The sequence below is a fragment of the Polyodon spathula genome, chromosome 13 (assembly GCF_017654505.1).
Source record: "Polyodon spathula isolate WHYD16114869_AA chromosome 13, ASM1765450v1, whole genome shotgun sequence".
In the NCBI taxonomy this organism is placed as follows: domain Eukaryota; kingdom Metazoa; phylum Chordata; class Actinopteri; order Acipenseriformes; family Polyodontidae; genus Polyodon; species Polyodon spathula.
Genome location: NC_054546.1, coordinates 9,188,459 through 9,201,642, shown reverse-complemented (window position 1 = coordinate 9,201,642; position 13,184 = coordinate 9,188,459). Strand labels below are relative to the sequence as shown.

Here is a 13,184-nt window from a genome sequence, read left to right as displayed (position 1 = left end):
TTCAACATACCATAGATCCCATATTCAACTACACAGCTGGCACAAAGACGAGGCTTTGCTGAAAGCAAACGATTAGAATGGAAGTTAACTACAGTACATCTTTTGAAATAAAACACTGAACTATTTAGAACAGCTTTTGTGTGATACCATTGGAACCAAGTGTCCAACATTTAAAATCCTGATTCTCAGTTCCTATTGTACAGTATACAGCTTTCCGCCACATCAAACTGTTACATTAGCTGTGTTGCTTGGCACTGTAATATTTCAGTATTCTACTTCTATTTATCTGAAAACTGCTTAATTTCCTTTGTTATTTCAATTAATAAAAAAGGACATTAAAATAAAATCCATTTACAATCCATTCTTTGCAAACATGTGTCCATATATTTAAAATCCCATGTCCGTGATCCTAGTACAAAGCCACCATTTTATAATAAAATCTCCTCAGCTCAACATTCACCAAGCACGCCCCACTGTCAAAGCAAAGGGAATTTAAAGAAAACTAAGTTCCAGCTAGCCAGTGCAGAACAGCAAGTAGTCAAATGTGCACCAAGCCAAATTTCAGCCCGCTTTTTGCTCTTCTTTTAAAAGGCTTTCAATTGCAATAATTATAATGTATCATCTAATACTAGTACATCAACAAATTCATAACACAAAGTATATGAAACATCTTTAAAAAGCAGGTTTTTTTTTTTTTTTTTTTTTTTTTTTAGAAGGTCAACATTTTGTGCCTAGTGGACCAAATAATCAATCGCTGGTGGCATCTGAAACGCACCAGCCTGAGCCTATTAAGACAATTTAAACATATTTTTAAAACACAACTATAAGCTGATTCTTAACTTCAAACATTTTGAAATGAAAGTAGTTAGGTATCAGACGATTTTCAGTTGTTTTCTAGACAAATTTAAATCAAATATTGTTGTTTTTCTAGTAATAGAATACATGTATTTTATACAATATCTATTTATGAACTAAACTGAAAAAATGTCCTCTGTCACATGTCATAGAAGACATCATGAACAAATCAAAGTAAAATCAAATGTGGCAAAATATCTCACAGCAAATTGAATTTAAAATAAAAAGGATTAAAAAATATCCATCATAAATCTTTACAAATTAATTTAAGAATTCTACAGCAATATGGCAAAATAAATTTGTAACCTTGGGATTTAACACTAGCTGAAAAACAAACTATTAAAAAACTGAACCAACTTTAATTTCCACTGATCGCAAATAGACACCTTAGTGTTTAAAAGTGAAATCTGTTCTCAGGTTCTTTCCAGAAAAAAAAAAAAGCCAATAATTTACAGCCTAATTAGCATTCTGGAAAAATCAAGCTGGAGCATTTTTAAAAACTATACTATCTAGCACAAACACAAGGACCAAAAAAAGATGAGAGTCATCTACAGCAGCCAAGTGGTCCAGCTGATGTTTCTAAACTGCTGTCAGTGTCTGAAGCCAATGTGGGGTCTGTTGACATGGAGGATACATCATTGACAGATGAAGACGATGACGGATGCTGGGAGCCATTAATCACTGCTGCACCTGTGCTATGAGAAACAAAGTATTAAATCAGAAATGTACAAGGGTAGTGGCTGGAAGACATTACTCTTTCCTCTACTAAACATCCGCTGGCTGACTGACTGACCTGACCACTGCAAAGACTATTTCGTCTACCTGGGCCTGGACTAAATAAAAAATGAGAATGACGCCACAGCTGTTATAAAATATAGCTATAGTGGTGCCATAAACTTTGATTCAATTCCAGCCCTGGTTTACTAATTACCCACTTACCAGGGATGTAGCCTTGGTCAGAATCTCTGAGGCACAGTTTTGCTGGGAATTCCTACAGCAATACATCTCACCAGTCTATACTGTCCGTTTCAAGCTGGGTCAGTCAATTCCAGTTCCATGCTTTGCTTCATGTTATATTTAATTTATATAATTCAGTCATTTTGTTAGTTTTATTTATTTTTTTTGTATACCAATATTTTTGCCTGTTTTGGAATATTGAACAATGGGGCTGTGACATTCATGGTTTATTTCTAACTATCACTGTATTACCGAATAGAACAGGTATTTTCCAGGTATTTGGGTTTGCCAAGACAGTTGGGCCCACAGTGCCATCTAGTGGCCAGATACCTACATTTCCTGTAAAAGTAAGTTCAAAGGCATGTGCCTTTGAAAAGGTAAAAGTCAGAATGCACGCACAGATCTGAATTAGGATTTTTACCTTTAGCTTAATTTTGGTCAATTCTATATTGTATTTGGCAATTTAAGATTTTTTTTTCCTTAATGTCTGTCCTCAATAGTTTTCTGCTGAACAAGTGAAAAGGAAGGCACTTTTCCCAACCATTTTTAAAAGAAACTTTTGTAACTAACCTAAAGATGCAGGTTGTCCTCGGATTACCCCATTTTTCGTCCTCTCTTCACATTCATGGACTTCCTTGTATATCAACTCTGCAAGTTGAAACATGATGAATAAAGGCATTTTTACAATAACCCATTTATAGATGCAATAATCTTTTTTTTTCTATTGATAAATAACCACAAGTTTGTGTTTTTTGTCAGAAAAGGTTGCAATTCACCTCACATCAGTTAAACAGGAAACATGCCGGGTTTGATTCTCTTCAATCTTAGCTCATATAAATAATATACAAACAAAACAGCAAGTAAATACATTACCTTTCCACTCCTCGACTGTGTGTTCTCTTTCATCTAACTGCTTATCAGTGATCAGTGGTGGGGGCTAGAAAGTGATACATATAAAACAGGCAAATATAAAAGTGTTATAAATTAGTATAAATATAAATAGTGTCACTTTCCCTGTATCCAGTACAGCCAAATATGAACAACTGAGAGCAGTCAAATGCATACTGACCAGCAGAGAATAGTGACAGAACTTGAAAGAATTTAATACAAATGCAGTTTATACCCCAGCTAGGTCTCTGGATCTCTTCACACATGGTTAATACAAATACATTAGGCAACTGAAGTCAGTAACTGTGACCTACACAAGACAACCTTGATGGCTTTGAACTATCCTGACTCAGCCATAAAAATGTTCAACTAAATGATTGCATAGTTAGTCCTTCTTAGTAAAACCAGTTTGACAGAACTGTTCTACCAGTGACTCTACCTGCTGTACATGTACATTTACCTACAACATTCTGTATATATTAAAAAGTGAGGCATAACAGTAGGTTGACACAATAGATCGACTAAGTGAATGTAAAAGATTCAGGTCCAATTACCTCCCTAGTCCTATCTTTGCTTTTACTTTTATTGATTTGTCTTGCATAGCCTTAATAGCTGAATCCTATATATTAAATAGATGAAATCTAATTGCTATTCAGCCATATTTATAATTGAATACTGGATGCACGCATTGTATAACTGAAATATGTAAACTATGTAATGATTCATACACCTACATTAATAACAATGCTTCAGAACTTCTCTAGTTATTTATCTGGGTCACCCAGTCGCATGAGGTAAGCTACACTTCTACACTCGAGGTGTGCAGATAGTCAAGGCAGTACTTACAGCTTCCACTTCAGCAGGATCATACCAGACATTAATGTATGGATGCTGAAGAGCCTCATCCACAGAGATTCGTTTGGATGCATCTATTACAAGCATTTTAGATAACAAATCTCTTGCTTGGCTAGCTGCAACAAAATAAAGTTGTATACAAGAATGCATTTAAATGACACCACATACCACAGAAAAAATTATTTTATATAAAAAAATGTATTATATTTCACAATAAATTATGAAAAACTGTACCAGGATCATCTTTTTCACTAAATGCAGACAGTTGCACGCTGCAAGTTGCAGTGTTATAATTTTGGATATTACATATACAAAAGATATGCAACTTTGAAAAGTGAAAAACTATACAACTATGCATTAATATTGTAGAATAGCCCACACCACACATCAAGATACAGTTGCACAAGATGAATGCTTACTAGTGGAGGTACAGCAGTAACCGGATGGATTTTTTTAGGTCTGGGTGACAATGTGTATCACTTACCTTTGAGCTTGTTGTGCTCCGAATCAGCTGGAAAAAGGACATCTGGGAAAAGCTTTTCAAAGGTATATCCAGCATACCTGGGTCGGTTTTCCACATAGGTTCTAACGGATTGGTTGAGTTTCATCAAAAACTCTTGGGATGGTGTCCCTAACTGTTCAATGACTTTGTTCCACTGATCAATATCTAAGGTCAGACAATTAAGAAAAAGACTGCAGAGGAATTTTTAAAAGAATACTACATAAAGCTGTATTTACTGGGATATTCGAGGGGCCTATCTCGCCCCCAAATCCAAAACCTTTGTCCAATACCCTTTGATAGCAAATGAGATAAACAGTAAAGATGTAAAGAAATTATATAAAAACTTATTAGAAGGTACTTAATCAGCCATTTCCAAGGAATCCTCAAAGTAGGACATGTAACTGTTTATATTGTTTTGTATCACATTCAGAACTCACTTGTTTCCTATTGGTTTTAAAACACAAGAAATTGCATGCTGAAGTAAACATTTTTGATGACTTGGGGTCATCATTTAAAGACTATTGACCTTCACAGATTTCTGAAATACAAACAAGGATACGATCTGTGCCAGGAAACAACACACTACCTCTGACCATTTCTGCCATGATGCAGCCAATTGACCAGACATCAACTGAAAAATGAAATGACATGAAATTAACATGCAGAAGAAAATAAATAAATAAATACATAAAAATAAAACATGTCAGGCAAAGACTTAACGATGGGATAAAAGCACAAAATGAAAAATAAATAAAAGCTCAAAATGAAACACATGCAAGCCCTGTCAGTGTCTAGCAGCAAGTAGTGTAAAAAGTTTTCTTTGCAAATTGGCAAAATAGGTTTGGAAAGCAAATCTAACAGCAAGGTTCTAAATATCTATATATGTGCACCATACTTGTGTACTTAAGTGACCATTTAAATAACAATTTTGTTTAAGAAAAAAAATTAAAGATTAATTGACCTATAAATTAAAATCAGCAAGACACTGACAAAGACGGCCTGCAGAAACTGTATTATGGTTGCAGAAATGAATATCACTCTACACTTGATATCTTAGAACAATGTAACATATGAAATGTTAAATTATTATACGAGGGGGGGGGGGGGGGGGGGGGGGGGGGACTAGAGTCTATATAAAAAAGTACATATAAATCTCTGTTCAATATTTTAATAGACCAGCAGAGACTATGTCCCATCACTAGATGCAGCCTGTTATATGTGCAATAAATACCCTCAGTTCTTACCTGTGCAAATTGTAACTCAAATAGCCAGATTAATAACAATAATAAGAATTATAATATTGAAGATTCCTCTAGTGATGTACTGAATTGCCCCAGTTATGATTAAAATAAAAAATAGAACTTTTTTTCATGTGAACAGAACTGCTGCAGGCAGCATAAGGATACAGTCCCTTCCTGGAAACAGGATTTTGTGGCGAACCATTTCTGCCATAATGCACCCCACAGACCATATATCCACTAAAAGTGTGTAGCATAGGAGGAAGGAAAAAACATAAGCAAAGCCACAAGTCAGCGGAAAATATACAATTATTAACTTTAATGCACTGGTGTAATTTTCATTATGCATTTGTTTGTTTTTTTACCCATTGCGGCACACTAAAAAAAACAGTTTTGCAGAAAATGTTAAAGGCATGCACAGCTGAAAAAATGCAGAAATGGTGGAATTTCATGTATATTAAAACTGTCATGCAGAAATTGCTGTACCTGTATTACAGTTAATAATATTAACAATAACACTTTGTGGGTGACAGCTAAAGAAAGAGCCTTGGTTTAGCCATCATCTTAAAGTATGATCAACAATATACAAAAGACTTTATAAACATAATTGACTAATAGCGAGCATTCAACATTACTGACCATTTGCTTGATATCCCATTCCAAGAATGACCTCAGGTGCCCTGTAATAGCGCGTGACCACATAAGGTGTCATCAATAAGCCAGTGGCTGCTGTCCTGGCTAGTCCAAAGTCAAGGATCTTCAGTGTGCAGTCTGACTTCACTACAATATTACTGGGTTTTAAATCCTGAAAAAAAGTGTTATGCTAGATACATTTGGAAACAGTTTATATATGAAAACTGGGTAACATATATATATATATATATATATATATATATATATATATATATATATATATATATATATATATATATATATATAGTTACCAGATTTTCACAATTAAGAATGTAACTGATGATGCTCATAAATACAACTACCTGCACAAGAACAATTACTGTTGTGGTAAAGTCCATCATGGTATAACATTTGCTAATGAATGAACCAAACTCCTGATACTGCACTGGAAAACAGTCTTTTCCCTTTTATACCTGGAGCCTGGTAGTCCCATACATTATAGTCTGTTACCTAGATAGACAGTAATTATATGTTTAGAAGATTCCAGCTTAACAAAAAAAATGTTTGTAGGTCCCTGCCTCGATTCAAACGTATCCCCCACTGAAAAATAACTAAAAACGGAAAACGTTTCAGGACATAAGAGATTGCAGTGCATCTGCCTTGCCCGTTGCACCCTCACCAAGATTACTAAACAATCAGTTTTAAGGCGATAACTCTGAAAAACAAAAAGCTGAAAATGTTCTGCTTTACAAGACCCTTAAGAAGTTAGATAACAATTAATGTAATAGTTGTACCCATGAGAGAGAAAGAAAGCCAATAGATTAGGTGGTGGATGATCTTTATTACTTAAGTGATTTGTATATATATCAAAAGATAGTAAACAAAACAGTTGTATAATCTAGAAGGTTATGAGGGCAGGGGACATTTAATAATAAAACATATTAACCTTACAGTCCCATTTCATTGTCTCTCCAATTATCAAACACCTGTGAACACTGTTACAGAAGTAAGTGGCCCCACCTTTAATCAGCCTAATGCAGTATGGGGAAATTGGTTCATTGCTGTGGAGTCTTTCCCTAGCACGAGTCTCGCTCTCATTCAACATTAATTCCTTTAGCATTTTCAAAAGAAAATCTATGAATTCATTATGCAGTTTTATTTTTTGTTCCAGATTTATAGTCTTTGGTAAGAGCTGATTCAGTTTCTATATTCCCTGGTGTTTGTATACAGACTATTCAGAAATAAATAAATCCAGTACCAGATGGCACTCTGATATAAATCAAGCAGCAATTGAAAATGAGAAATGAATGTACTCTACTTGGAGCTTCTTAAACTGTAGTGACAGTGTTAAAGAAATTAAAGAAAGGCACGATCATCCATTCAGTCTGGCCAACAGCAAAGCATGGTTTTTCACAGACTGTCACAAGAAGAACTTCTAAACCTGAGAATACACACATCTGGATGGCAGAACACTGCTGTACCATTTTGTGTGTATTTATGAGAAGTCTGTGTAGAGGTTACATTCATTTCTGATTCTCAGGTTAGAGGTCTCACCAAGAATTAAGTGAAACTATTCTTAGAAAGCTACTTGTTCAAAACATGAAAGTAACATGTGCCTCATTGCAATTTTTATTGTATTTTTTTTTTTTGTGAAACACCTCAAAAACATGATCACTAACCCTGTGTATGATTCCAGCCGAATGAAGATGTTTGATTCCACATAGCGTCTGATACAGTAGGTAGGACAATCGCTCATGGTCTAACTCCATCTGAATCACTTGACAGAGATTGGCATCCATCAGCTCCATAACAATGTAACTGTCACCGATCAATGACATTGTTAATAAAAAAGCACTGCAACGTTTTTTTATAGGAACTGTCAAGAGCGAATATTGAATGACCCCGTCAAACTGGACTTCCAGATTTACAGTTGCTTTGGTTAAGTAGGCATATGTTATTTTTCTTATAATTATTATTATTATTTTTTTTTTTTAATGAAAGCCAGTGTGATACGTTTGCCCTGCTAAGCAATTACTTTAATGCATCCTGCCATTTGGAATTTTTTTGTAATTGGATGGAATACAGAAAAGGACACTAATTAAATCAGTGACTTTTTTGTAAGTGTACAGCAAAGACAATCATTATACTATAGGTACCTTGAAACCTTTTTCAAAACTCTAAGAAAAATCTCAACATTAAAAGGCAAACACATCCCATTCCCCTGATAAATAATCTTGACTTTAATTCTGACAATTCTGTTAATGTTTCATTATGCAAATGAATACTTACACATCCTGGAATTCCTCAAGAGATTTTTGGGGTGTAAATACATTAAGCAGGCCAATAATCTGTAAAAACAACAATGAGATAATCCACAATATAGGTAGGAATTCTGTTTAAAAAGCAATTTAGATTATGAATTATAATAGTTATTTTAAATGCTGTTGTTTGGATAACTCTGTATATCCTTTTCTGTTTCAGTCACAGCTTCCTGGTTATTTGTTTAAGACCAGAAAGTTTAACGCACCCCTGTGGCCTCAATAAAGCTGTCTTATTTCCAAGTGCAGCTAATACACCAGTGTAATCATTAACCTACTCCTGCCCAGTTTCCAATGTGGCATTTCTTACATCCACTAGGAGAGCAGTGTCCCAGGGAGACAGACTAATAGTTACAATATCCTGTAACACCTGCACTAAGAGAAGAAATGTTTGTTATCTCTAGTGAGGCAACATTTTGGGGTCAAAAAGGGAGGTCATTAGAAATGTAACATGGCCAAATATCCCTAATCTGAATTATTCTAAAATACAAGCCACTAGTTCCCCTTCCCTGTTTTTCAAGTCTCTACTGTAAATTAAAACAGCGGATCCTGGTTAAAATCGAGGAATTGATTCACTGATTTACATGTTATGACAACATACTGCAAACGCACTACAATATTCTGGAAATAAAATAAGCAGGTTATTGTAGTGCATTGTGATGAATCAATTAAAATAAAGGGTATCTCATGAATGTATTACCATACAAGCAACTTACATTCTTGTGATTGACGCACTTCATTAGCACCAGCTCTCGGTAAGCTCTTTTGGCATGGGTTTGATTTTGAAAAGGACGACTAAGTTTCTTAATGGCAACATTTCTTTCAAGGTTGTGGTCATACGCTGAGCTGCAATAAAACAAAAGTTAAACATGAAATTAAAATGTCAAACTAAGCTACATTATTGCATATGTTTTTGCTTGACACAAGCAAACCTTTAGTTTTTTTGTTTTTGTTTTTTTCAGGCACTCCAGTCCTGTTTAGCTTGGGCCCTTGCATTCACTAACACGTTTAAAATGCTTATTACTCTGGATCCTGAGTCCGACCTACTTAGTACAGTATGTTACATGACCTGAGACCATAGACTTGAACTTAAGATCCTGTTAGCATGACCTGTTGTTCCTTCTTATACAACATTCTGTTTAAGAGTTTTATCACCAAATCCATACTTAATAACCAGATCGATACTGTACTTTGAAAATACAGCTTGGAAAATGCCACTGCATCGCATCAGGTCGAAAGAAGTGTTAAAATGGTTATTTATTTAAAACAACTGCTGTATGTTACTTACATAGCGTACTTTTCAGTGAGTACCAGTGACCAGTAATTTCTGTTACACATTAGAGACAGTTTAATTTAAAATGTGTTTAAAGAAATTCCCCTACACGCTACCATACTAGATGCACACCAAATAATGATAAACGACATTAAGTTTATAAATGAGGGATACAATTATATTCGACAATATACAATTCAGGAGACAGGTCCTTAAGACCTGGCATATGCCCATAATTACAGACCAAATCACAAAATAAAAACATGTACTATATCGTTTTTGAAAGCCAATTTTAAAAGGGCCTTTGCGATCACTAGCTTCTCTAGACTTCAGTGTAATAATAAATTTAGTCTTCCTGTTTTTTCATGGGAATACATTTTAAAAACGCACCAAGATACAGTACAGTGCTGCTGCAGTCCATAGAACTGTTGCAATGCAAAACATTCTCTTAAAGAATCTTTTGTACCTCAGACCACACTTTCGTGTATTCATGTCACATAGGTATCTAACAACTTCTACCTCCTCTGAATATTCAACTGCAATTAAAAAAAAAAGTATTTTTATTCAATATATTTACACATCTTGGCCAGAACTGTTATTATTTTACTTGAAGTTAAATTGTTATCAACTTACCAGACAATTCCCTGGGCCCCTGAGCCAATAGGTCTTAAATTTTGATAGCGTTTCAAAACAGTAAATGTTGAATCTCCAACATCTAAACTGTAGTATTCTTTTTCACGCTTATTTCTATTCATGATGAAATATTGACCAGTTTTAATAAGGGCATCCAAATTGCACGTCTCACAGACCCTGCAAGACAGAAAAGAACATGTATTGTTAACACTTAGTCTTCGACACATGAAATTAAACCTAAATTTATGTGTGCACCACATTTATTTAAATTGATATTTCTTTATACCATCTACATTTGCCCAATTAATTTCATATTGCTTAATATTCTTATACGTGCTCTGCATTACTGCCCATCACCTTTCCCCATGTTCTCTAACTATTCCAGAAAACATGAAGCAAGCTTGTGAAAAGATTCCTCAAGGCTGATTGTGAGGAAGTGAGGTGGGGAAGCACATAAGTATTGCACTGTGCACTGAAGCCTGCACTAAACTTCTTAACTCGCTTTTCAAAAGCTTTTTTTTTTTTTGCAGGAATAGTAAGCACAGAAGAAACTAGAGACTGCAGAATCAATCAGAACACACCAAACACAATAAAATGAAAAAAATAGGAAAAAGTAGATGTTAAATATCCCTTTAATGTGTAATTCAAGTTTTAAATTCCCACTCACCAATTATTAGAACATTTAACATGTATCTTAAAGCTTGATGATGCTACATGTGGTTCTACATTAAGGAAAAAGGGAAATATACAGTATAATTGGATTTTTGGCAGTAAATTGCCTTTTAGGTTGAAAATTTAAATAACTGCACTGACTTTTTTATGAAAAAAAATTCCCTACACTTCATGACAACTGTTTAACTGTCTGTTTTCGTGAACTAGAATCTGTTGTGGAGAAGACAGTCTGTTCTGCGATGACTATTTTGATGGAGATATATAAATAATCATGGAGTTTGACCATCAGCAACCTTTCAAACTGATTTTTTTATAACCTGTATCAGTGGAGCTATACGGACAAACCTGCAGCAACTGTCTGCATAAACGTCAGTCGCCCTGAAGTTGTGTTATGTAATTTCCTGGCAGATGGACAAACAAAAAAAAATACTATAAATCAGCTGCAATGATTGTGTGATCTGACCCCACTGGCTTTTGTTTTTATTGCATGCATGTTGAAACTACGGTTTAATGCTTAAAACCGGCATATGACCTAACGAGACAAGACCTTGTGCAGTATTCAGTGTGTACTGAGGTGACAAACATTCATGAATCATGATTCTTTTTTTTTTTTTTTTTACTACTTCTTTTATATATCATCCATTCAATGACCTCCTGGAATGTACAGCATGCAAAACCTAAAAACAAAAAATATGTATAAAGCAAACATAATGCCACTTTAGGCTTCATCTGAGTGTACAGGCCAACAAATTGGTACACCACTGCATTCCCAAGACAACCTAGTGCCATAATGCAGTGCAAGCCTAGGTCTTGTATACTGTTTCCTCAGCAAATTATCATTTATAATACAATACTATTTGGTATCCAAGATCTTGGATACGATTTAACATATAAAATATTACCTTTACTGAAATGCCTATGTTTTGATAACTCTTCGCTTTAAAAAAAAAAAAAAAAAAAAAGAATACATATAAAAGTAAGTCTAGAAACCATGCTGTTGCAGCATCAGGTTAAAGGTCAAACTGAAGAATCTTTTTTTCCCTTTATGGGTTGTTCTGTAAAGACGGGGGTTTAAAAGACGATTATAACTTACAAGCACGCCGAATCTGCCACATAACGTAAAGATCAAACTATATTGTGCAAGGCAAAACACACCTGCTCACGTCTTACGCACATATGATAACACCGAATAATATCTCTCCCTGAAAACGAAGAAAAAATATATCATTTTAATCGAGAACACTGAAGATGTGAACATTAATTAAGCGGTACAAACCAAGACAAAAACACATTTTGTAATGTATTATATTGTCACAGTGAACTGACTTGGCAAAATTTCAAAATCAGCTCTAGAACTGGTTTGAAAAAAAAAAATAAAAATCAATGTTAAATCCAGTCGAAATCATAAAGAAACAAGCGATGGTGGCTAACACAATACGAATGAGCAAAACATAGTCTCGGCAATTAATGTAATCAAATGTATAGTCGGTAACACTGTACCACAGCCCTCTATTTAATTGTTATTGTAACTATACGTTTTTAAAAGGGGCGTCATTATTACTGTATTCCCATATGTATAATTATCTAAATGCGTGTACATTTGTATATGAATATTCGGTTCCTACAACACAGACTTTTAGCTTGACAGAAATGTAATGCCTTAGATATTATGGTGTTATGATACTATAATGCACTGTATCCCTTATAAAATATACACATTTAACCAAATACAAATTAGCAAAAATAACAATTTAAGCTCTAACCCTAGTACTAAAATACTGCAATTTGCGGACAAAGCAAAAAAATAATATATTCACATTTCATAAAGATCGAAATAAAACAAAACCACTTACATACTGTGTTTTCTATTTTGTGTATAATCACACCATCCCCCACGGATCAACCACAACATGTTTTTGTTTCAATATCCCAATTCTTTCTTACCTTTTCAAAAAACAAATGTATTCTATTTCTGTCTTTTCGCTTTTAATGCCCGTCTGTTCGTATCCACTGTAAATGTTTTTATTTTCTGCTCCGGAACACAAACACTCTGCATTGACTGCGTTTGCTTTCACTGGCAGGCCTAGCTCTGCAAAAGACCTGAGTACTACGTCACAATCTCTGCGCTTTCGTGACACTACAGTTTTTGCTTCTCCTGCGTCTTATTCCTGTACACAAAACAAATAGATCACTCATGACGTATTGCCGGTACTCGGTGCTAAAAACAATAGCCATACCACGGTACCGCAGTAACAGAGTCCTAGTGGGCGATTTTGTGAGAACCTCCCAAGACTTCATTATATTTATTGTTTTGTTGGTCATGCCTTGCTACATTTATGTAGGAAGACTTAACTGATGTT

General features: G+C 34.6%; 1 protein-coding gene across 4 annotated transcripts; it reads right to left on the bottom strand.

Moving 5' to 3' along the window:
* Window positions 1-856: 856 nt before the first annotated feature.
* Window positions 857-12,923, bottom strand: LOC121325682 (mitogen-activated protein kinase 8). 4 transcript variants are annotated; one of them, XM_041268540.1, is made up of 12 exons: window positions 12,769-12,923; window positions 10,153-10,329; window positions 8,963-9,092; window positions 8,218-8,276; window positions 7,608-7,746; window positions 5,935-6,100; window positions 5,464-5,535; window positions 4,040-4,222; window positions 3,547-3,671; window positions 2,686-2,749; window positions 2,383-2,460; window positions 857-1,545 (listed from the first exon to the last, which is right to left on the bottom strand). In XM_041268540.1, the coding sequence occupies exons 2-12, from the start codon at window positions 10,272-10,274 to the stop codon at window positions 1,400-1,402; spliced, it is 1,284 nt and encodes a 427-aa protein (XP_041124474.1). In that variant the 5' UTR covers window positions 10,275-10,329; window positions 12,769-12,923; the 3' UTR covers window positions 857-1,399. The 4 variants fall into 4 exon arrangements, with proteins under 4 accessions (XP_041124474.1, XP_041124471.1, XP_041124472.1 ...); XM_041268537.1 differs by lacking the exon at window positions 5,464-5,535 and adding an exon at window positions 4,617-4,688 and having other exon boundaries at window positions 12,769-12,850; XM_041268538.1 differs by lacking the exons at window positions 5,464-5,535; window positions 12,769-12,923 and adding exons at window positions 4,617-4,688; window positions 9,986-10,055 and having other exon boundaries at window positions 10,153-10,242.
* Window positions 12,924-13,184: the final 261 nt, after the last annotated feature.